Consider the following 25,570-nt stretch of genomic DNA (forward strand, 5'->3'; position numbering starts at 1 on the left):
TGGGCTGAGCAGGCTTTCCTAGACAGTTTTGACAAACCAGGAGGAAGAGCTTGCCCAGAGGAAAATAACATAAATCCATGATCTGAGAGTGCTGGCTTGAAAAACGGCTCTGCAAAGCATACTATGCTTTCCAGCATGGATCCCAGTAGATTGGGCGTATTGACCGGTGAAGGTGTTATTCCTTAACTAATTACAGAGAGGGTAGTGATAGTTGACAGTGTTTGGTTACAGCATTGCCTTGAATCTTAGAACAGCTGCATAGCCATCTCGCTGTGCATCTGGATAGCTTTGGCACCTGCATGAAGTCACAGTTTTTCAGTGTGCGATTCCTAAAAACGCTGTTTAAGCTACCCATCGAGACTTGGAAGGACTGAAGCTATCAAGTTGTTGCTCTTATAACCAGCCCAGAATGCACTTGTTTGCAGTACTGAACATTGGATAGAGTGTCCAAATAGTTTTCTTTTAATTAAGTGAAGCTGTTATGTATCAGTTGGTTTTTTGATAAATGTTGGGGTTTATAAAGAACACTAATTTGAGCAGTTGAGAATACTGTCATGATTTTTGCCTGAAGTGAAACCGATTTCTTCAGTAATAGTGATGTCGTTTTAGTAGTATCTTGTTTTAAAAACCATTCTTTACATTGTCTAGACTGCCATCTTTAAGAAATGGACCACTTGATGGAGTACAGTGGTCCCAACCTGTCTCCTGGACAGTAAACATCTGAATAATGTATTAAGTGAAATATTGTAGTTAGTTAAAAGTAGAGTATAAGTGGTGAATACAAAGAGTGTTTTAGAAGAATTGATAGCACAAAACTACTGTATTATTAGAAGCTTCAGAGAATTTGCCAAATCTTAAGATCAGGAAAATACTTTGATGCTTCTTCAGAACAAATGCATCCTGCTAGGCAGCCTCTGTAAGCTTCTGGTCCGGATGGATCAGGTTGTGCATCAGCAGGTGCTTGCCAGCCTCACTGGAGCTCAGTTTCATTAGCTTTGCAAAATATAACTAGAATATATTAATGGGGTGGATTTTTGGGTGGAAGGGTGAGGAAGCAGAAATTGTTGAGGAGGTCTGCTGTAAAACGATTTTTATTTGTACTTCAAATCTTGTCTACCAGCTATCATTAAATATGTTGCAGTCTTTCTTCCGCTTCCTGATATTCCTCACTTACATTCCCACACAACCCCCGTGAAATCAGGAGTCTGTCTTGAAAGTTTTAGGCATGTAAACACTGTTATTGCAAGTAGTATTTTTACAGGTTTTAAAATGCAGCCTTTTAATATATGCAAAGTATCAAAGCACTTTATTTTTTAAGAGCTGCATTATTTGTCAAGAAAAACTTTTGATACTAATTTCCTTTTAATATGCTGCTGTAACTTTTTCTGCTTTCCTTTGAAATGCCTTCATTAAGGTGTGATTAAAACACTGAGGGAGGCTTTGACAGCATTTTCACAGGCAGCTAATAATGAGAAGAGCTAAATGAAATTATGAGCAGTCCATAAACAGCATTTTTATACCTACTGCTAAGTACTACGATGAATAACTTTATTGAGAAAGCACAGAAGGTGATGTGAAAATGTCAGAGCTGACATAGTTTGACATGGTGCAATCATTAAAACTTTGTTACCAGTTTTTGGGGAAATTCTGTTTTGCCCTTCTGTTTCACAACAGACAACTTAAAGCAAGCTCAACAGCAGTTGTTTTTCTTACTTTATATACTCTGAACTGTTCTGTGTAGGTTGTTGCATGCTTATATTTTGTTTTAGTTTTGCTTAGGTGCTTGTGGTTTAAAAATGCTCCATGTAGTAAGAAAGATTGGAATATTTTATGCTTTTAGTTAAGCTGTTCTTGAACATCATCTGCTTTTTTATATTCACATTTGATAAAAGATGATGCAGTCTTGCTGAAAGTAATTGTTCTAATGTTTTTTTTATCAGCCTGTTAATATTGCTGTAGAACTCGTTTGCAAAATTTTTTCTAATAACTCTAAACCCAAGTAGCTGCCAGCCACTGCTGTTAGAGCAGTAAGTGCTCTACCCCAGTTTTCATGTATCCTCAGAAGAAAAGGACTCTACAATTGTTAGCAACTTTATTTGAGGATACCTTGGATTTGAAACTGCTTTGATGTCAAGCATTCACCCATTTATGGGCTATCTTTGAAATTTTCACACATGTGGGTGATCTGTTAGCACCTTGATGGCATGGACCGTTTTAGAGCTGAAGTGTCCTTAATTTCACTTTTTTGCATGCTGTGTAAAGAATCATAGAATCACAGAATGGTTTGGGTTGGAAGGGACCTTGAAGATCATCAAGTTCCAACCCCGCTGCCATGGGCAGGGATGCTTTCCACTAGACCAGGCTGCCCAAAGCCCCATTCAGCCTGGCCTTGAACACTTCCAGGAATGGGGCATCTTATTACATCCCTTACTCATTGCCTGCAGGGAAATAAATGAGTTTACTAATTCAGGATTTAGGGCCAATGATCTGCTGCTGACCACACACCATTTGTAATAGTACAGCCTGTGATTTTAAGTGTTCTGTGATGTTTTCTGACTTCTGTTCTTGAATATTCCCGATATTTTATGTACTGCTTTTTGAAGATGCCAGTCCCATGTGATCACCCATCCTTTAAATCTCAGTGCAGCATGACAGTCAATCACTTCTCCCGTTTCTTTTGCAGGGTTTCTTTAATGGAATTCAACCATGTCATGTTAATACATGTATTAAAACTCTTTCCGTGTTCTTTTTATAGAGCTTGTATGAAATTGATAGGGGCTTTCAAAGGCAATGTTCCCCTGGGAGTGGGGTGGCAGTAATTGGCATGACCGCCTGTGAATGTGACTTGTGAAAGTGCAGCTCCAGTGAGCTCTTGGTCACAGTTGGCTGCTGGGTGTACATTTAGCACCTGTGTGGGCATATTTTTCCGAGTACATTAAATGCATGATAGCATAGTTTTTTTTATTAATCTCTCTTCCGTTCTTCTACTTTGAGTTCTTTTTCTTACCTCCTCTAACTTGTTAATCTCTTGTCATGACTTAATTTCTTATTAGAAGAGTGTTTTAAACCACTTCTGGATATGAATGCTTGCAACTTCAAAAGAAAAAAAAAGCTCTTCTTGTTCTGCATGGAAGGATAATAGTGAAAGCCTGATGCAGGTTTTCTGATAGTTTAGTAAAGGTTTATAGTATTCCTTCAGGGGGGTTCCAGAATATTTCTCGCTCAGTCCCTTACTCTTTTATTTGTGACTTTGTGCAAGCAGACATTTTCATAAATCTTGGAGCAGTTTGGGGTTGGAAAGGACCTTAAAGATTGTCTAGTTCCAAGCCCCCTGCCTTGAGAAGGGACACCCTCCTAGACCAGGTTGGTCAAAGCCTCGTCCAACATGGCCTTGAACTTTCAGCCCAGTCCTCTCACAGCAGCTGCCTGGGTGCTCCTGGATGTCTGTACGTGCACCGTGCAAGTGTTCAGCCCTGTGCCACTCCAATGACCTGTGCTTTTAATCCTCTTTGGTACTGGGTGCCTGACACCAGTTGCAGTGCAGACCCTTAGGTGTCAGGCACATTCCTCTTGCCATGGCACACCAAGCTAGAAGCCACTGAATACTCGTCTTAATGGTTCTTGGTGGAAACTGCAGTGCTTTGTGGTTTAGTTCCCTCAAAAACATTCTCCATGGGAAACCGGACTCTGTGGCTATTGAGTCTGGGTTACTGCTTGTTGTGCTTGGATTCCAGTGTGAGGGCTGGAAATGTCAGTCTTGTGTGCTCTCAAGAGTCCCCTTACAGGTGGTCAGACCTTGCTGGGAGGTAAGGTTTTGTGCACCTTGGCTGGCTTGGGAAGCTGGGAAGCAGGCAGGATGATTGGGAGTGGGGCTGATAGGAAGGGAAAAGCAGTGGAGTCAAACTTGAAAATGTTAAAATTCACTGAGCCAGTAGGTCAGGAACAAGGGGGTGAGGAGTGGAAAGGGATGGAGTCTAAAGGGCTTGTGGGGAGGTGATGGTTGTATGAAAGCCATTTTGGAAAAAGAGCTCCTAGAAAGGAGAGCTCTCCCAAAGGGGTAGAAGGGTTGGGGCTGGGCAAGGAGGCTGAGAATGTGAGGAAAAATGTATGTTAGAAAAAGGTGGAAGTGTGGAAGAAACAATACTGGCTCAGTGTTAGGAAGGAGGTATATCTTGTGCATTGTGCTGTAAGTACAGCATTCTGTAGCATCTGGCACTTCATAAACATGTTGTGTGAACAAGTTTTAGCTGCAGAAGATTTGAAATGCCAGTTTCCTGGTAACTGCAGAGCTTTAGGCAGCATTCAGACAGAAATTCTGGCCCAGAATCCAAACCAGTAAAGCTTAGGAAAATGCAACAAGCAGATATACCAGTAGAATAGGGTAAGAAGAATCTTGTGCCATGCTTCTGTGCTTCATCATTGGTCTTGGTATCCAGCTTAATTAGTAGTCATTAATTGATAGCAAAAGGGGAGGTTATATATTGGAGTTTATCACCATAATTGTAGCATACTTACTGAGCTAACAAGATTAAATCTGAACTATTATAGGACTCTTCTAAGCTTCAGTGATTTTCTTTTGTTTAACTTCCTCCCTGAAACCAGATTACCTCTCATTCAAAGAGTTTCTTTCCGTGCTAAAGCCAGCTTTAGTCAAAGCAATTACCTGAAAGAGCTGTTGAAAATAAAACGTTGCTGTACATAACACATTGATTCATTGGCACAACCTTATAAAGTAGAAATTATGAGTGGCATGAATAAGGACTGTATTGATAATAATATATTGATAATAACAGTAATGCATTGAAAGAAAATATGTTCATCGCATGTTTTAAGCCCTAATGGGATAGCAAATAACTAGTACCATTCCTTGAAGTAAGAATCAATCAGAACTGCTGAGTTGCCTCTGAATTTCCCAGCTGAATTCCTTTTCTGGAAATTTTATCACAGGTTTATAATTAATGTGTTGCACAAAGCTGTCTTATTTTACCTGTCAGGTGTTCTACATAGGACCTACCTGGGCAGCAGAACTGTAGGGAGGGAATGCTTCAGGGTGCAGCCTGCATGGCACTGCACCTTCCTGTGTTCCTCTGTGGTTTCTTTCCCAACAAGCCTCTTGATCTGCTGTCCCTCAAAATACTAGTGGTGTCTCTCCAGCTATTGTATTACAGTGACTGAAGGTCAGACTTTTAAATGATTTCTGTATGTGTAGCTGAGACAGACCAGCTCTGGCAACTGGCGCTGGCTTCAGAGAGTACAGTATTAGCTAAGATGAAATCAATAGCAAGATATCTGACCTTTAAAGGAGGGGAAAAAAAAAAAAGAGAAAAAAACCCGGCATAGAATAAAATGGTTAATGCCCAGAGAGTGGAGTATTTCTGTGAAAAGAGGACAAAGTCTGATAACAGCCAGTGCAGCAACCTTGGCTGAAGGGGGGTGTCACAGTTGCATTCACAGTGATGCAAGAGCAGCAGGAACGCACGGTGTGAGAAAGAACAAACGTAGCCACAGTTCAGAACTAGGGGACAGTCTGCATTCAGACAGGTATACACTTCTGACAAAGCCTGAGAGCTGCTTAGTCATTTCATTTTTGCTCCCACAAAATGGCTCTCCTTCTGAGAGGGAGAAGGTTAAAACATGGTCAAGCAATTGGAAAAGAAGAGGAGGAAACTACTGTTGCTGTGCTGATGTGAGCTTGCCACTACTTCTTCAGTAGCTGAGGAGCCTTGGTTGGATCTGTTGCATTATTAACTATTTTTTTCCACATGAATCCCTAAAATGCTGTCAGAAACCTTAGTCCTTCAGCAGGAAGGGTCTTGAATTATAAAAAATGCTCAAGGAGAAACAGTTATAAAAATTGAGCCACTGTGTGTATTCTGCAAAAGGAAACTAAGCTCTCCTAAAGCAGAAAACAAACACAAGCCCAATGGTGGGTGCTTAAATCACAGCTGATTCTTCAGCCTAAAGAGGCTCTTCTGTGGTGTTGGGACTTACAGTAGGGAGGGAGATATTTACGACAACATTGTACATAGCTCTTTAACCCAGCAGGCTGCCACTTCTAACAGAAAATTGGGGTTTTGCCAACACATGACGCATAGATGAACACAGAGACGGGCAGGGTAAATAGCTTATATTTCAAATAAGCCAGAAGAGTAGTACACCTATAGGGAAACTTACTTAAATGGCTTTCTGTATGCTTCTATCTTCTGAACTTCCATGAGTGGCTTCTGATCATATCTTTTTCTGTGCAAGTGATCTGTTTTAGAATAATTTAATGTGAAGTTGCTTTTCATTCTGGCATGTAACATCAGTTTTGGGCCTCTCACTACAAGAAAGACATTGAGGTACTGGAATGTGTCCAAAGAAGGACAAAGGAGCTGGGGAAGGGGCTGGAGCACTAGTCTGATGAGGAGAGGCTGAGGGAGCTGGAGAAAAGGATGGTCAGGGAGGGCCATCTTGCTGTCTAAAACTCCCAGATAGGAGGGTGGAGCCAGGTGGGGTTCAGCCTCTTCTCCCAGGTAGCAAGTGGCACAATGAGAGGAAGCTGCCTCAAGCTGTGCCTGGAGGGGGTTAGATTCAATATTAGGAAAAATTTCATCACTAAAAGGATTGTCAAGCACTGAACCAGACTGCCCAGGGCAGTGGTGGAGTCACCATACCTGGAGGGATTTTAAAGGCTTGTAGATGTGGTACTTAAGAATATGGTTCAGTGGTGAACACAACAGTGCCAGATTAATGGTTGGACTTGATCTTAGAGGTCTTTTCCAACCCAAACAATTCTATGATCATCCAGGTAATACTTGCAACTCATTTGTTGTTGGTTCTAGTTAAACTTTGGATACCAGATCATAGATGGCAGGGTAGTGAAGAGCTGTCAATGACGATTCTGGCTGACCCTGTTCATGTGTGTCTCTTGCAGTGCCCACTGATATCCCTGGCACCTGAGCTGCACAAGAGATGTTTTATTGTAACCATCTCACAATTCTAGAAAGGTGACTGTGATTCTAAGACTTCCACACTTTTTTGGACTATCTTCAGTCTATTGAAAAGACAAGCAGAGCACCCCACATTTTTCACTATTGGTTCTGAATTTTATTTAGTTAAAAGTGGAAAGGTTTTACTTAACATTTGTGTGGTGTAATAGAATGCTAATGCAAAGAAAAGTGGGTTGTGACTTTTTATTAAATCTCAAGTGACTTGCAGACACTCAGTTCAGGTTTATCTAAACCAACCAGATTTTCATCAGTGTTTCTCTATTACTTAAATAGTACTGAGATAATATTGTCAGCTGTTAAATTTTCATCAGGGTATGCTGAATACACCTCGTCAGGAATAACATGCTGTAAGCATTTGAGTGGTGTTTGTTGGTCTATATCTGGAAAGCTTTAATCTCTTAATATCTTGTTTCCTAATTCTGTTGCTTTATCCAGTAACATTTCATAGCTCTGTCCACAGCTGAAAGAGACTTTGATCTCCACTATGGTAGAAAATTTTGTACTACTTTTCCCACAGATGCAGTTTCTGTTATCTCTTACTGCTTTCTCTGTTGCTTTTTAAGCTAAAAATTTTCAAGCATACAAATTCAAGGTGCCTACATGAATTTTGAGAATGCTGCCTCCTCATTCAAGGTGCTCTTTGTTGCTTTTATGGTTTTTCACTGTAATAACCCATTACCTTGTTCTTGTGGCCATTTTTGTTTTCACTTCATATTTTAGTTTTGATCATGATTGTACTGAAGCAAACAGTACATAATCTGTAGGATTACTGTTTTTAATAATCCCATATATTTTAGGTAAATTTATGTTGGCCATAGTGTCTACTCTCAGAGTTATTTTTGGCAGTTTGAGGGGATTCTGTGGAATTGTAGCCATTTAGAAAATGGTATTTTCCAACAGAAGTATCATACCTGAGATTCTTGAGTATGATATCATGGGAGAAGGATGGGATTTTTTGGCTTTCAGGGTTTGGGAAACTTCCTATCGCAGTCTGCTGGTGCTTTCCCCCTTCCATGTTTTTGAGTAAAAATATTCAGAACAAGGGGGAATTGTGTATTAAACAGCTTTTATCTTAACAGAGGGCAAAAAGGTTGGTGGCTCATACACTGTGTTGTGATTCTTCCACATTTTCAAAAAGGACTGTAATTCCCTTTAAAAATACATACTGTTCTCAAATTTAAGATTACAAAGACAAGCTGCAAAAGTGCAGTGGGCATGATCATGCTCTTCTTTGATTGGTGATGTTCGTGATGGCCATCACCAGTGCTGCAAAGCAACATGTGTGGATCAGTGCTAGCTAGCAATTTCCACAGGAATTCAAGTAATGGTGTCAGGGTAATGGAAGAAAACGCTCTATAAAATTTGGCTTCAGGCATCTGTATTTCAGACTTTCCCTGATGCCTGTATGAAACAAAAATACAGCAAATAGCCCTCCATGTCTGAGATGTCTAATACAGGCTTGAAAAGCAATTGTGAAAAGGATGTGTTGATATCTGGCTCCCCACCCTCCTTCCAGGGGAACAGGGAGAGGCACTTCTTGTCCAAATTAAGAGCAATGACTTCCTGTACGTCTGCCACAGTATAGATTCATCTGCACTAGTTCTCTTTAGGCAAGCAGAAAATTTTCTTTCTTGTTTCAGAAAACATCTTTAGCTCTTTGACTCTCCTTTGTTACAGGTTTTAACCTCAGCTATGTTAAGCTGAGAGTACTTAAAAAGACCTTTTGTTTTGTTTCCAGCTGATATGTTAAATTGGATATTTTTTTTGGTGGTAGACTTTTTGCTGAAATCTCATAGTTGTGCTGAATTCACTTCTTGAGAAGGAAAAAAATTATGGGACACTTCATTTGAATTGCTCTTACATTGCAGAACTGTAATGTTTTCTGAGCTATTATGCAAATAAATTGTTTGTTTGTCTTGAAAAAATCACTGTTTATCCCAGCTATTTTTAGTAGCCAAAGATTCTTATACTCTTGGCATTTGAAAGGATAAATATATTTGCATTATAAACTGCCAATGGTTCTAAATTTATAAAATCCTTTAATGATATGACCACAGTGTATCAGACTAAACTGTGTTGTGCAAACAGATCTGTCTTTTGGCGATTTCAGCTGCTGTGAAGTTATCTTCTGCCTTGGGGTTTGTGCCTTTTGTACACAGCTCTGTGGGTTTGGGTTGTTCCCGGATATGTTACAGTGTCAGAAAGGACAAAAGAGCTTTGCACACTGTTGAACTCAGACATCTGGCATTTGCCATTTCTGTTACCCTTCCTTTATACCATCTATACCTGTTTAGCTGACGAGTGCATTGCGTTCGCAAACCCATTTGTTTCTCTATGAATTTGAATACATTTCCTTGTAGACAAAATGTGCATATGTAAAACGCTGATGTTGGCTGCTGGGGTTGTACAAGATCATCTTTTAATGTTGTCCTTTTTTACAGTAGCCTGCACATGGCAGATAACTCTGAAATCTTGTTTTCACAACCTGCTTTGTTTAGTTGTACTTCCCACTGCAGCGATATTTATGGCTGCATTAGAAAGAAAAGACTTGTACTCCCCAGAATGACTGATAAACAGCTGTTTTGTAAATGCCTATAGCAAATGAACCATATTCTAATGTTTTTCAGCCTCTAGGCAGGTATTGATTTGAACGTGAATTCATTGTTCTAGCTGCACTGGAGTTAAAAATAGCGTGTGTCAGTGAGCCTAATTCTCGGGCATATAGTCATAGCTTTCAATGTGGGAGACTGCTTTTTTTAAAATCTTTTTTTCCTAAGAATACAGTTATCTTTAGACTTTTTAAACAAGAGGATAGTGGCTTCCTAGTGTATAGCATTTAAGTACTTCAGCAAACTTGGAATTAGGATTTTTTTTTTTCCTGTTAGAAGAAATTGGCGTCTGTGTAAATTTGTTTCCCATTTCAGTTGCAGATCGTCTGGGCTGTGACCCTCGAACACGTTTCCAGGTCCCACCAAACACCAAGCAGTGGATTGCTTTACTACAGAGAGGAAACTGTACATTTAAAGAGAAAATACTGCGAGCAGCTTCACATAATGCCACAGCTGTGGTCATTTACAACAATGTGTCCAGTGAAGAGCCTGTCACAATGACACATCAAGGTAAATAAAATGTAATCTCCTTCACTATAATGCTTTTGCTGTATAAACTATTGTTAAAGAGCCCTTGGCATTGGACAGATGGTACTTGAAGTAGCCCATTCCCTAATGATATTTACATGTATATAATATAGTGAAATAAGCCAATAATTCTGAAAAGTTATTTTCCTTTAGCCAACGCTTATCCAATGAGGAGCGCTTTTCCTCTGCAGTGGGGATGTGGGTGGGTTGGAGTGAGGAAATGCCAGTAAGATCTGAGGAGCAATCTTTCAAACCTTTCTGCAGAAGAGAAGCTAACATACAGATATAATGGAAGATCTAGAATTTAACAAAGAATCTGTACCTGAAGAATTCTGTAGCAGCGTGTCTTCAACTCGTCGTTCTGGTGGGGACCTCCAAATGTTAACAGATGTATTTTGGGATCTAAGCTTGCATGCTTTTTTTAATGACAGTTTACAGAGCATTCTCTTTCTACAATCAAAGTCTAAGTGCCATACAGGAGTCAACAAAACAGTGATTTGGAGGGCAGTTGCCTCTGTAAATTGTCTAAAATAATGCTGGAAATCTGTTTTTCTGGAGAGTTCTACTTGCTTACAGCTGCCTATGTCTAAAATTTTACTGTTCCTAGTGACTTACTTTTGTTGCTGGAAGCCTCATATGTAAACATTTTCCTTGGTTAAAAATTTTTTTTGCAATTCTGATAACTACCTTTTTCCTTTTCCAGAAGATTTTTTCATTTTGGAACTATCTAGCTTAACCAGAAAAGGCGTATCTCTATATTTGGTGGTGGTACTGCTGGCTGGTTTTCGGGTTTTTTTTTTTTTTTGGAATATTTTCAGTCTCTTAGCATAAGGGGTTGCTTGGAAACTAGAATTTCTTAATTATTGCTATGCATATTGTCACACAATTAGAATTGAATTCTTTTACTGAAGAAATGCTATGGTTGTTTCTTCCTTTTTTTAACAAGCAAAATGTCTCACAGGAGTTTGACCTTCCCAGTTCTGTATGCCACAGGAATTTTGCAGGGGGGTTTTGACCTCCATGTAGCAATTCAAAGCCTGTTAACAATTGATTTTTATCTCAGGTACCTTCCTTAGACATTTTTACAAGTAATCTGCAGACGAAAAGTCCTATATTCTAATGAAACATTTTTTGCCAATTTTTGGGTTTTACTTTTTTTTTACTTTTTTTTTTTTTGCCCCCCCACTTCTCTCTCTACAGTTGTAGTGCCCTCCTAAACCTTCAGCTCTGGACTCTTTGAACTACCTGTAAGAATGTAAATTCTGCTGTCTCTATTTAACAATGATTTGTGAGTTTTCCCATGGCCTGGAGTACCTCAGTGTGTCAGGAAAAAAAGGCTACTACTGCTAATACAGCTTTGGCATTGTTGGCTCTATTACATGTTAAATCATATAATGGGTTTGATTATAACTTTAATACCTTCTTTCTCATAATGCTGTTAGATTTGGCTTTCACAGCAGTAGGATGGTGTCTGTCTTCTATTAGGAAATCCTTGTTCCCTCCCTGTTTCATCTCAGAAGAGCAGTGTTTTGCCTTTGAAACTTTATCAGTAGGCCCAGTAGTTCTGGTTGGTTGAAATACCATCTCAAGATGTAAAATATGAGAGCTGCTGTGGCTAAAACAGTGTCTTATAAGGTACCCAGGCAGCTGTTTGGGTAGTTGATATTTGGGGGAAAGTCCAATACTGTCTTTGGCATGGTGAGTTCCAAATATTTGCTCTTACTTATGGTAAGCTTTAAAAAAAATGTAATTACTGGAGATGATATTTTAGCTTTGTGTATTTGAAATACTGGGTTTTAGGTGCATGTGTTCAGTCTACTTTGGAATCTCTGTCCTGGTTTGGGCTGAAGGCTCTATCTCAAAACTAATATTGGACTTGAAGTGTTCAAACTACGTGACAGGCTAAAAGTAGTTTTTTAGAACTGAAGTAGCAGCTGTAATGAAGAGAAATACTGCTCCACAGCCTTTGTTTTGATTGTGTTATGGACACGTAAGGGATTTCCTCAGAAATCACTTTGCAGAACTTCCTGCAACTAACTTCTCTGTGGGTTGATGGAGGAACTGCAAGTGTGTGTAACTGAGATGTAGACTGGTCCTTTGGTGTTAGCCTCAGCAGAGGGAGGGTTTGGAACCCAGCATTCCCCTTCTTGAGAGTTATTCCAAGTGGGAGATAGATTCCTGAATCTATGTTTGTGGGATGAGTCTTTCCTAACACTGTGTGTAAAGCAGACTTGCACACATTCCCTGGTCCTCCTATTTCTGCGTTTTCAACCATATCATATTTGATATGCAACCATATCAAAGCAAATACTGTGTGCTTTTTAGGTGGTGAACAACCACGTCATCTCAGAGGTCTCTTCCAACCTAACTGATTCTGTGTCAATCTGTGTGGTCTGCTAATTAGATATTCCAGTGCACTACATCACTTCTGTTTAGTATTTTCTGTCCCTAAAGGTTGGGAGGAGCTGACCCTGTGTATCTGATAGCTGTTCTGCAGTGATTAAGTTAATATGTGTTAGAGTTGATAGCAAGTGAGAAGGAAGGTGGGCCACCAAGTTGGTGTTAGCTCCACATGATGTCTATTGCTGTGCAGTATTCCTCTTTTCTTTAAAAATGCAGTCTTCACGAAACAATTTTGCAGCTGTATTATGATGACTAATTTAATGACTCTACATTTTCTTTCCATAGACAAAGGAGAAAGTAGACCTTGTGTTATTTTATATTACTGTAACATAATCTTTGTACTGCTGCATAGTGAGCCTTAGAAATATTCCATCTTCCAGGTGAAGCAGAGAGGAAAGCAGCAACTGCTTATAATGCACACTGTGAACTGCAAGCTTTTCCTGCTTGGATATTTGCATGAATTCCAATCACCTGCTTAGACAGTGTCTGTGGCAAAAATAAATAACATATTACACAGATTGATGTATGTTGCCCACCTGCAGAGAGGTGATTCCCTGTGAAAAGAGCTTAGGAAGCACTTTTCACCTGTAGGATTAATATTTTATCCAAGCTATTTTATGCTTGAATACACATTTGAAAATTTTATTCTTATGGAAATTTGTTCGTACTCAAAATATTACTTAGCAGAATGGCAGTTCTTTCTGGAGGCTGGATAACGACTGTCACTGTGGAGTCAGTCTATCATCACTGTGTCAAATGAACAGTTTCTGCTGCTAATAGCAGAATTTGCTTTCTCTTGTGTCATAGTCCACCAAGTCTCTGCCCCTTCGTTTTCACCTTTGAGTTTTAAAGTAGGTAATGACCTTCAGGAATTGGTTAACTTTTTTTTTAATACCTGTACTTCTGTTAATGTTATTTGCAACATTATTTTCTTTTCTTTGTGCATATTCTTTTGTATGTTACTGTATACTTATTTTACACAGTCCTGTAGATGTCTTCTATCAACCTAAGCAAAGGACATCTTTCCCAGCATAGGTTTTCTTAGACTATGAGGTCACTGGCAGGAAGGCAGTTTTATGAGTGGTTTTGCTTGCTGCTTCTGTTAAAGCAAAACTGCTACTGTCTAATGTAAAAAAGAGCCTGTGTGGTGGAGAAAATATGCAGTTGCTGTCTCCTTTATAAGCAGTTATGGGAATGGGAAGACAGTGCAGGTTAAATAACAATTTAATTCCTTTCTTGTTTGTGTGTGATGGATACAATCCTGTTAAGTACAAAACAGTTAAATCTGGGGAGGTTGGAGCTGGATAATTTTTAAGGTCCTTTCCAAACCCAAACCATTCTCTGATTTTATGATACTGAATTTCTCTCTTAAAATCTAGACTTTTATTTGGATTTACAGAAAAGAATAAAATCCAAAGAAGCCTCCAAAGTTCAAATTTCATACTTAGAATTTATGGAACAAATACAGACAGAAAAAGAGAAACACATATAGAAGAGAGTGTCAAAATGAAGCTGCTGGATTCCAGTAACTGTGGTTTATCAGCACCTAAGAAATTTCCAGAAGTATATAAACAACTTCTAATATAACACTGTTTTTAGAAGATTTACCTGATACAGGTAAATCTTTTAAGGTCTTGAGAACCAAGATGCAGATGTGTCATCAAGATAAATCTTCATTGCTCTTCTAATGAAACAACTCATTAATTTTCTGGAGGAACTTGTTTCTGTTCCATGATGTGCACAGGTGATGTTCCCCTGCCATGGCACTGTGCAAGAGGTGTCCAACATAGGCTCCCAGAAACAGGTTCCTTCTAAGGGAAAGAGTTTTCATGGCCCTCTATTCACTTAGAAAGCATACTAGCATGGGAGGCAGGGGCTGTACTTGCTTTGAACTGTGCTAAAACTGCCTATATGTTCTGTGGATTGTTTTAGGTCAGTGGGTCAGAAGCAGGAGGGACAGGAAGCAATTTGAAGTTGTTGCCATCTAATGGCTCTTCCACGTTCTTGCCCTCATTCGGAGTGAGTACAATAGACTGCAGAGAGCTGGCGGTCGAGGTGCCACTGTCCTCTGTTGTGGCACTGATCCCTGAGCAGCTCATCTCTTAACTCTGCTGCTTGCCTTTTTCTCACAAATGTCTCTTTATGTAACTCTGAGCTGAACTGATGCGTGAAAGCTCTGGCAGGGTGTACTGCAGATTATCATGCACAGATGTGTACTGACGAATATTTTAGCTCTATACCAAATCCACTGCAAAACTTGCCCTGGATTACTGAGACCTACTTTGAATCCACAGGTCAAAACTAATTTTATTGTATATTACAATATTATTATTAAAATGTGTTATTATTAATTTACCTCAGAATATTAATGAAAAGGAAAGAGCTGAGTCATTAAAGCTGAAGCTTTAAAAAGGGCCAAGCAATTAATAGTCTAACCATAGTTTACATATATTTGATCATTTTTTGGTTATGTTTGCTAATTGAAAATATGGAGGATGAATGTCAACAGCTTTATTGTTGATCATGTTTCCCACTACATTCCTTGGAGGTGTATCAATCAGGAAAGTCTGTCACACAGTAGATGGAGGTGTCTGACACTTAGAGACAGGGAGAGGAGTATGTTTGACATGCTGATTCTGGACCATAAGGAAGCACTTCTCTCTTCAAGGCAATCCAGGGAAGCCCCTTTACAGAGCCATCATAGCCTTGGTGCCTTGCAGAACTCCTTACCAGTGTTTCTGTGTCATACATGCCTCATCCACAACTAAAATAACAGAAGTCGGGCTCATTTTACCTCAGCCAGCTGAAAGGGTAATTAGTTCTGTGACTGTGAAGAGGCCCACGGGACTGTTAGTGACTGTAAGTAATTACATTCTTCTTCTTATCCAAAGTCTGAGCTCCAGCAGTAGAGTAATTCCCTGTATCTATGGACTCAGTAGAACCAAATTTATGATATTAATCTATGAATATGCTCTTTGTAAATCTCTCAAAGTATTTTGTAGTGTCCTTGGGTAAGGCTATCTTGCCATTTCTCTTTTGTGCTTTGCTGAATTTGTTTGCAATGACTGTCCATGTCCAGATAGGTAGATCTGTAGAGAAGTTGTGTGTCTATAGAAGAAAATACTTGAGCATGACAAATTGCCCATTTTGGAAATGCCTGGGTTTTTTAGCTGCACCATCCATTAGTGGGAATACAAACTGCTGTCCAGAAATGGCAAAATGTAAGCCACCTGCTAGCACCTGGTCACACTGTGGAATGCAAGACAATTATCAAAATCCAGGTGTGTCTTATATTGATGATGGACCAGTGATGTCTACGCTACATTAATATTATTGATGAATCAAGAATGTGACACCATAACAGGTTTTGGACACTGTTCAAAAGTATAGAAAGTGAAGAAAAGCTGTTTTCAAATTAGCAAAAATATCTTTTGAAGATAGGCAGGTATAGATATTTCAGAAATGTGTGAAACTGTGACACGAGGAACCTTTTTATGCAGTGGTGTGTAATTTGTTAGGATTACACCGTTTCCCTAGTCAAAACTTAAAGTGATCCTTCAGCTTTTTATTAATTTGCATTTGTTCAAGGTTTGAATATAAAATTTGGTCTGCTTCATTAGCATACTAATACCTTAACAGTTGCAAGTATTTATTCTTTAAAAGAGGCTGCAAATCAGTTTATTCACAGTAAAATTTGCTTAATGCTATGTAAAAATTTAAGTAAAAGAAGAAAAAAATCTGTGCACAGACTGTGGAAAGGGGATGATCAAGTGACACATTTCTTTGTGCCGAGCTTTTTTTATTCTTCCGGCATTATTTAGGTGGAATGTCCGTTTCCTTTAAAAAAGATAAAACTGTAGTGCAAGCAGATGCAAAAGAGGCATTGCTAAGACAGGAAAGAGTGTGAAATATCTCAAAAGTCATTATAATGTCTATCTGCTTTTCTCTTGTCTCGGCTTGGTTTTCCCTAGTGTAAAGAACCCAAGAAGTCACATGCACTAAAAATATATATATATATATATATATATATAAATGTAATTCCCAGAACCTACATGTCTTCCACAGAAAGGGAATATGTGATATAAGTGGAATTATCAAGGCAATTCAAAAGAGGGGAGCACAAGAAACCCCAAGCCCCAGAATCCAGTGTCCTTACCATTCTAGGGGAACTCTGCTGCAGTTCACATTCCAGGGATTTATAAATTCTCTCCCCTTCTTGGCCCGGCCATGGGTCTGTCCTCCTGCTGCCCATCCAGAAGCATTGAAATAGCATGTTTAAAGACTGAGCAGAGATTCTGGAACTTGTGGAGCTCTTACAAAAAAGGTGGGTGCATCTTGTAGCTTAGTAGAGAATCTTAATTCTTCTAGCAGTGCTTAGTGTTATATGACTTGGGATGGAAGACAGAGAGGAGCTCCCTGGGTGAGGCTGGTGGAGGGGAAATGATCTGCAGAGAAGCCAAAGCCCAATGCCTCTTTTGTACATACTGAAGTTTTGTTGTATCTTTGAGAGGCTGTGAGTGTTGGTTTTCTGGAGTGTGTTAGTGCAGGAGAGAGTCAGCTTGACCTTGACGAGCTTGAGGAAATCCAGGGGCATAGCTTGCCAGCTCACGTGTATCAGCAGGATTTGGACTTGTGAATGAATCAGGATGTGGCTGTGACTACCTGTTTTGATTGTATGCTAATTTCTCCATAAGAAACATTTCCCTGAGTGTCAGAATAGAGCAATTGGGTTATGAAATAATGTGTCAGTAGTTGTTACCTAAATACAGCCCAACAGTTTTCTCGACTGATTTTGCAATTTATCTCTCCTTTTAGGAACTCTTGGTCAGAGTAGATTATAAAGCTGGTCAAAAATACAGCAAGGACATTATACTGAGGCATAGTTTCTTGTTTAACAAAGGAGGATAGGCTTATAAGTTTATTATTTATCACTTATGGACTTAATGTGCTACAGGCTAGCACAACAAGAATCTGATTAAGCTTTAATATTTGTTTTGAATTTAATTGTGTCACACCCATCTTTGAAAAGCTGCTCTTGCTGTTTCTGGTTTTCTAATCCTATGCCTGAATCAATGCCTGCTTTTCTTAAAGGAGCAGACTTTGTGGTAGTCCATCATGTCTGCAGTACAGCAGTGCCTGGCATGTTCCAGAACACTGAAGTGTGTAACCATGTTTAGAGGGCACAGAGCAGGACCCTCTCTTCACCTGACAGAGTGAAATCTGTTGTAGCTTTTTGCTACAAAGAAAAGTTCTGAGTGCTCTTCAGATATACATTGACAGTATTTCATAGAAGCCTGTTCCTCCCTGAACTTGAAATACCTACTTCTTTGTCCTCTTGAGTAGACAGAAGTCAAGTTTTAATTTCAGAAGCTTTTTCTTTAGGTTGTTTTGAATGGGTTTGTGCAGCAAAGAGACTTGTGATTTCTGCAAATACCTGCTCAGTGTTTTGGGATAGCAAGTTGTTCCACTGGTTGTATTTAACTGAGGCACCTTTAAAAGCCTGACGTTTGGGTAATAGTTTCATATGCTGCTGCCCTTTATGATTTTTCTCATGGTAATTTTGTAAAATCTTTTCTGGTGTCTGACACTACATAAAATAGGCATCCTAAAGTAAATGTTTACATACAGGCAAGAATTCAACATTTTCAATATTATTAAGGCAACAGGAAGACAAATATTTTAAAATGCTACCAGTCTCATTTTAAAATTAATGTATATTCTTGGCATTAAATTCTTGTCTTGTTTAGAATGCAATAACTGTCAAATATTATGGGCTTTTTCTGTATTTGATTTGGGACATCTCAAACAACATATTCTACTCTTGAGATTGCTCATGTGTTGACAGCTTGGATGTGCTCTTGTTTACTTTCTGATTAGATCAAAATAAAAATATGTGCAGCTAGACCAGTTTTAATAACTCTGAAGATATGCCAAGGCTCGTTCTCTTGGTGTCTGCTTTCCCATAAACCTGTTTAGAATGTAAGAGTTATTCTTCACAACAAATTTCTTTGTTTTGCATCAGATGAAAATGTTAAGGTACCTGATAAATTTGTGGGTTTCCTCACTGTTGTTAAATGCTGTGGAAGTTTTTATTTAAAAACTCTTCTTCCCAAGCCCACTTTTTCTAGTGGCACAGCTTTGCATACAGGTCAGCATGCCTTTTCCTTATCCTTTACCTCACAAGTTTCATGGATTATATCCTTTATGGCTGAATCCCTTCCCTGGTAGAGGTAATCCTTGCTTTCGCCTCTGCTCTTATGCAGCTCAGATGTCTTTTGGTGTTTTCACGGAACTCACAATCAGTCTCTCAAAATTTCATATACAGCCATAGCTTTCATTAGTGCTTTCCTGCTTGCTTTGTCACTTTCTGGGCTCCCAAATTCTGTTGAAGTGGTTTCACTGTTAGTTAATGTTATTCCAAGAAATATGTCGCTCACAGTAATAGGATTGATCCTTTTCCTGGGTACTGAATATTAGGTATTGCTGTCTTTTTATTTCTGATATAATGCATTCAGAAATGCTTAGCACACAGCTACAGGATTTTAACAGAAGATTAGGGAAGTCTGGTTTGTGAAGATTGGCAGTTTTATTTCCAATTAAGTGATCATGATGATGATCCTATTGCTGCACTCAGAAAGGCAGTGGCATTTTAATGTCTGAATCCAGCTTTCAAGTGACTGTCTGGACCATTCTTTACCTTTATCAGGAAATGGGGAATTTGTTTGTGTTTTCTAAGGAAGTACTCTGAAATTTTCACCAGCAGAATTATTCAGGTAAATGTCTGCTAAGTTTAGGGTTTTCGGAAAGAAGCGATGAACGGATTCAGTTGCAGTTAAATATTCTCTGCTGTTTAAAGAGAGGACAATATTCTTTCGCAAGCATGAGATGAGTGCAGTCTGTGTGCTTCATGCTGTGTCTGCAGCATCAGCAGCCACTATCAGAGACTTACTGCAAGGACTTTAGCTTTAAATATCAGCCATTAGCAAATCACTGACCTTTGTTATGAGTATCTTAACTTAATTCTCAGTTCTCTACAAACCTTGTTGCATCAAATCAAAATAGTTCAGTGCCTTTTACAGGTGGTCTGACCCTTTCCACAATCAAGATGGGATCTAAGGTTCTGCCCTCCCCAGCTGTGAGAAGGTGGTTGAAGCATTGCAGCCTGATTAGCAGGTGCATTTTGCCAGGCTGCCATTCCCTGCAACCCCTAGTGGGTGCTAGGTGGAGGTGTCTGAAGTCTCCTCTTTGAACCATGCCTATCTTCAGCTTCAGCTTGGTATCCTGGACATAGTTATCCATATTTTGAGCTTCAGACAAACATATGGTAGTCAAGAATTAACGAAAAAAACCAAACAAACAAAAAAGGAAAAAAAAAAAGAAAAGGCAAAACCAAACAAAAACCCAAAAAAATTCCCACCAAACAAGCAAATGACAAAAAACCCACCAAACAAAAAAAAAAAAAAACCCCAACACAACAAAAGCACCACAAATATTTGCCTGTGCGGACACTTGTAACATTTCTTTGAGATTACTTTTTATTGACTTTGTAAGCATGCTCTTTTAGAACTGCTAGGACATATGAATAGGTCAGTGAGAGAGCAAAGCAGTTTCCTTACGAGCTCTACAGGAAACTTCTGGATGTTGCTGTTTTTCCCATAGTCTTGTTTTTAGTGTCTTCTCAGCTCTTAAGTTTTTCTCTCTTCTGCTCTCACAATGTAACATTACACAGATTTAATGATTAGTCACAACTTCATCCCTTTTCATACACAGAGTTGTATAACTATCCTAATTAAACATGCGCATGATAAAATTGCAAGCTGGAAAGAGCTGCCTGGGCTTGGATGATAGCAATTAAATGATTTATGTTTACAGGCATCAATATTTATCTTATGTCTACCGTCTGTCCTAGCTTGTCATCTATGGTTCCATGTGTAGTTCATTGGCTTTAGTAAGCAATCCATATTCTTTTCTCTGGACTCTGTGTTCTTGGCTGAGGAGAATCTTGCTTTTCGAAAGATTATGGAGTAAGACCATATTCTCTGAGTTTCACAAACACTCTTAGTCTTTCTGTCTTCACCTGAGGATTTTTTTCTGCTAAAGTTTCAGAAATAAAAGGTTTCAAGGTGCTTAAAATAAATGAGTCACTGTCTCCTCCTGCCCCCAATTGTTCTCAAACAGGGAGTTCTTGCTAAAATTATTTAGGGTGATGCCCCTGACAAAAATATGGATGAACCAAGTCCCAGTTTCCACTGAGCTTCAGTATGTTAAACAGACACAATTTATTTTTCTTTTCTGCAGTTCTCCTTGGCTCTGGCGGGGTCAGAAGCAGCAGTAGCACTTCGGCTGTTCCCAGTTGAGTCATTTGGAATGCAAATCACTTTGCAGTGATGCCAGAGGTTCCCATTGTGCTGGGCTTTATATAAAACGCGTGACAGATTGTCAGCTTTGTCACATTCCCTGGGCAGCAGGGAATAGGTAGAGGCTTCAGCTTTGGATTCAGATAACACTGGACTAGTATCAGAAAATCTTTGTCATCTTTGCGTTGCAGATAACTTATAAATCATGTTAGGATATTACATTGAGTGCTTCAGCGTGATATTTTCATACTAACATAATTTCTCAGTGCAAATAAATTTCTTCTGGGGAAGCTTAGCAGAGCATGTGCTCTGGGGAATACAGTCCTCCTGAACCCTTCCCTGCTTTTCTTCTCTGCCTGAACTAGATACGAAGAGCAGAAGTGAAGTCTGGGGAAAATACCAAGCAGTATAAATTATCTGCTCTTGATTGATCTTGCGCTATCTGAGCTGCAGGGATTTGGGGTTGCAGGAGCATGTGCTTCATCTACATACAGGATATTGTAGGAAGGGTGTCTCTTGTGCTGTAAAAATGTGCTGAAAGTCAGGGCAGGAACTGTCCTCCCAAATGGACAAATAGGAATCTGGGTAGATTTCCATGAAAATAAAGCTAGTGATGGACTTGTACTCTGAGCTTTGCTGTCTATTAAATATCTTGGTTATTTTTGCATGAAACCAAACTTGGTACTGAAATATCTCTTGAGAGCTGGATTAAAATTGGTCTTGTGTGAGTCTGTGCTATACTAGAGATTAAATAAATTGTGTTGAGCTTTCATTGCTATTCAAAGCTTTTGAATTACTGTGGCACTGTTTCAAAAATATTCAGAAGGAAACACTGAACTTTCTTTCCCTATTTAGCCCCATGTTAGCAGGACAAGGCCTGAATGACTTTGCCATTTCAATTTTAAATAAAGAAAAGTTTAAATTTCTTGAGGAAAGCAATTTGAGGGCTGTGGAATGTTTTTTCAATTATTGTGCAAGTTTTAATTTCTGAGATTATAAGTTTTGATTCTTTTGAGTAGTTCTGTCAGAAGAATTCACATCACCAGCATTAGTGAACTTAATAGGAAAACTGATTATAGTGGCTGTAAATGTTACTATTTAGCATAGTGAATGCAAAGTGTAATAAGAGAACATTTAAGGCTGTTGCACAACTCTATTAAAAGTCCCCATTGTGGAAAAACTATGTAGCTGTCACCCTGAATTATTGTGCCCAGGGTTTCAAAGATGCTGCTCTTTTGGCTCTTGAACATCATTTTGTGGATACAGTAGCTTCTTCAAGTTAGGTTTTGATTAAAAGACTTTGAACAAATGCCTTGTGTTAAAATAGGACCTCATGTTCTCTACTGTCACACTAGGTTCTCTGTAGTTTAAATCCACTCTAAATCCAGAATCTTGGTGCTGAAGTCGTTTGCCTTATACAGCTCCTCTCTGAGGGAATGTGAATTGGAGCAAGCAGATGGAACAAGCAGATGAGCAGATTTTGCAAGCATTTTGAAAATAGGTCTTGAAAAGGCTTTTAGTATAGGAAGCAAATAAGTCTGGATGAATAAGAATGAAACTTCGCAAGGTTTTTTTTCTTTCTGGCTTTGGTTTTTCTAAAACTTTCCTTTCTTTGAAATTATAATTACCCCGTGTTCAAAATCCTATTTTTTTAATGGGGTCTTTGCATTAAAACGTGGGTGCTCTCTCTGCTCTACAGGTGATTTTGTTCTTTTTCGGCAAGGCTTATGGTTTTCCTATTATCCTTGTACCAATAATTTTCCCTTTGGGACAGGAAATAGTCTAGAGGCAAGACACTATGAAAACAGATGGGCTACACGTTGAAAATGGAGCTGATGAAGCTGACAGCCTCTTTGCGATCCTATCAAGCGTGTCTTTGTATGGGTGATAAAATCAGCAGTCAAACTTCCGCCAAGTTTTTCAATTCTCTTTTACTTTGCAGCCACATAACCACGCTGGGGAACTTGCATAACTCTTCCCAGCAACATCCACAGCACTGCCTGTGCTAAGGGCGCTCGAGCAATATTCTCATATTCTCACTCATCTCCTAAATGTTTTTCTGAGAGTTGCCTGTTTAGGTATTCATGGCTTCAGATCTGGAACAAACGTACTTTTGAAAGCTAGTTCGGACTGCACACAGTAATTATAATATGGGAAGTACTGTGTAACCAGCAGTAGAGATCTGTTACTATGTGTGGAGCTGCAGAGAGTTTGCATGTTAATGCCCTAATTTGAAAATCTGGGTTTGAAGGACAAGGCATGAGTAGAGTGCCCAGTAGCATGTTCCATGTGCCACAGATGGCTTAGATTAAAACCTCGAGTTGTCAAATGGCTTTCCATTTGGAAAACTGGAAAATTCATCTTGTGAGCAGCATGCCATGTTAATTTTAAATATAAATTAAATATTTTTTCCCTTTTTATAGGAACTGGAGACATTGTTGCTGTCATGATTACAGAATCGAAGGTTAAGGAGATCCTGAATTACTTGGAAAAGAATATCTCTGTCCTGATGGCCATAGCAGTGGGGTCCCGTGTTCCTCCGAAGAACTTCAGTCGGGGCTCTCTAGTCTTCGTGTCAATATCATTCATTGTTTTGATGATCATTTCTTCAGCATGGTTAATATTTTACTTCATCCAGAAGATCAGGTACACAAGTGCACGTGACAGGAATCAGGTAAGGGGTCTCTTCTTTTCTCTTAAGTTATGGAGATAATATTTCTGTATACAATAATCAATAGAGAACAAATAGTTTCTAAGGAATGCCCATCAAACTGGTGTTCAGAACCTCTTTGTTCCAAGGCAGAGCATGTTGCCAGACAAGGATTTTTATATAGCAAAGTGTTTTCAACCTGAGCAGCACCAGTATAGATCCTAATACATGACAGGAAAGAATAGAACTGAAGCAAAATACTTGGAGTTTTAGTTAGTGTAAGTCCAAAAGTAAGATGAATTCTGTGTTGGCTGAGTAAATATGTACTGGATGTATGTTGGGAATGGGGAAGAAAGTTAAATTATGAATCGACTTGTGTAGTATGGGGGAACACTGAGCAAATGTTACTAATTCTCTCTATGCTCTTAAGGATACCTTCTGTAATAGTTAAGGTAATTCAGAAATTGTATAAAAGTATTCCTAAATCATAATCTATCATGAATGTTAGGGTAAGAAAACTAAGGTGTAGAGCTGCTTAGTGGTCTGTGTTGACTTTCAACTTTATTTAAGATCACCCTTGGTAAGGAGTGCCTAATTCTCCTGGTGATATATTTTAACTAAAATTTTGTCCAATATACCTTGCTTACATTCCTTTTCAACTCTTATGGCCATACTCAGAGACCCAGACTAAATCAAATTGTCAACTCAAACACAGATTAAACTTTAGAAGTAAATGTTTTACTAGTGTGGACTTAATGACCTTCCATAGTGTGCCTTGGCTTTTATTGAGAAGGGTCAGTAAGCCTTGGGAAATCCATAGTGTCCTCTTTGCCCTGTCTCTCTGCCAAGGCTAACTTAGAAACCTCCTGACCTCTAGTCAAAACCTCCTGACCTCTAGTCACTGTCCCCCTTTCCCCCAAATTACAGGTGATACAAGGCAGCTGGCTGTGAGGCAGTTCTTTGGTGTTCTGTCAGACCTAGAACAAATTCAAGCTTACAAAGCCTTGGTGGTGGCACAGGATTTCCTTTTCAGTTACTATAAATAGTGTCTGATGCTGCAGGTCCCATGGGCATCCTGTAGATTTTCCTAAGGATGTCATTCTTAAATGACCACACTGTAGCCAGTACTTAGTGTGGTCCCTTGGGATGGTGAAAGTTTAAATATAACTGTAACTTAATGAATGTCTGTGGAATACTAAATTGTGCCTTCTCTATCCCCTACATGGCTCTAGGCTTCTTCCAAATGTCCACGTTTCAAAACAGTTGCTCCATTGGGAAAGGGCTCTTAGGACCTTTTTTCTTTCTTTAAATTTTTACAAAGGTCAGGAGAAACTTGATGAAAATTTTATGTGGTTTAAAAAGCTGAGCTTATTAAACTTTAATAAGAAGGTGGCGACAGCTACAGCTTACTTTTAAAGAGCTTTGAGAGCTTTCACAAAGACTGTACTGTTAGTGATGAAATAACTTGGTTTAGGCTATGATCTTGTTTTTAAGTTACGTCAAGGCGCACGTTTTTCTGTTTTTTAAATCAAAGCCATCAAAAACTTGCTGTGTTTTGTAGATAACACAAGCAGATATTGGTATTTCACATGGTTATTCTTGCGTGCTTCCATTGGAGGTGTGAAACTCTTTTGCATGTGGAAGTGACCTTTTCCATCCACACGGTTGTGGTTTTTAAAGGCAAGCATATGGTCTGTGCCTGTGCCCTAACTTAGCAAAATAGCAAATTCTGAGTGTTTCCAGTGTTAGCATGAAAGAGTATTTGTTAAAATTAGAAAATAGAAGAGATTGACCTCTTCAACGGAAGAGATGAAAGTTATTATTTAGCAAATTTATTTACGTAAAAGAACTTCAATATGTTGGAAGAATTCTGCTGAAATATTATGCTCTCAGTGGGAAAATAATCTTTAAAATTTCTTGTAGTGCATATACAATCACATGCAGTGGAATGAAATACAGATACTACCCACATTCACTTGGCTGGTAGTGTTGAGCATTTGAGTTAAATGCCATTTCAGCCTCGTTCCTCTC

At 39.0% G+C, this 25,570-nt stretch overlaps 1 protein-coding gene across 4 annotated transcripts in view; it reads left to right on the forward strand.

Annotated features, from left to right (window-relative positions):
• RNF130 (ring finger protein 130) overlaps positions 1-25,570 on the forward strand; it is a 55,789-nt gene that overhangs the window by 994 nt on the left and 29,225 nt on the right. For all 4 annotated transcript variants that reach the window (XM_010399928.3, XM_039559415.1, XM_039559413.1 and 1 more), the window contains 2 exons: positions 9,917-10,111; positions 23,313-23,563. In XM_010399928.3, coding sequence (XP_010398230.2) covers positions 9,917-10,111; positions 23,313-23,563 — 446 coding nt within the window. The remainder of the gene's footprint in view (positions 1-9,916; positions 10,112-23,312; positions 23,564-25,570) is intronic.

This window comes from Corvus cornix, chromosome 13 (assembly GCF_000738735.6).
Source record: "Corvus cornix cornix isolate S_Up_H32 chromosome 13, ASM73873v5, whole genome shotgun sequence".
NCBI lineage: Eukaryota > Metazoa > Chordata > Aves > Passeriformes > Corvidae > Corvus > Corvus cornix.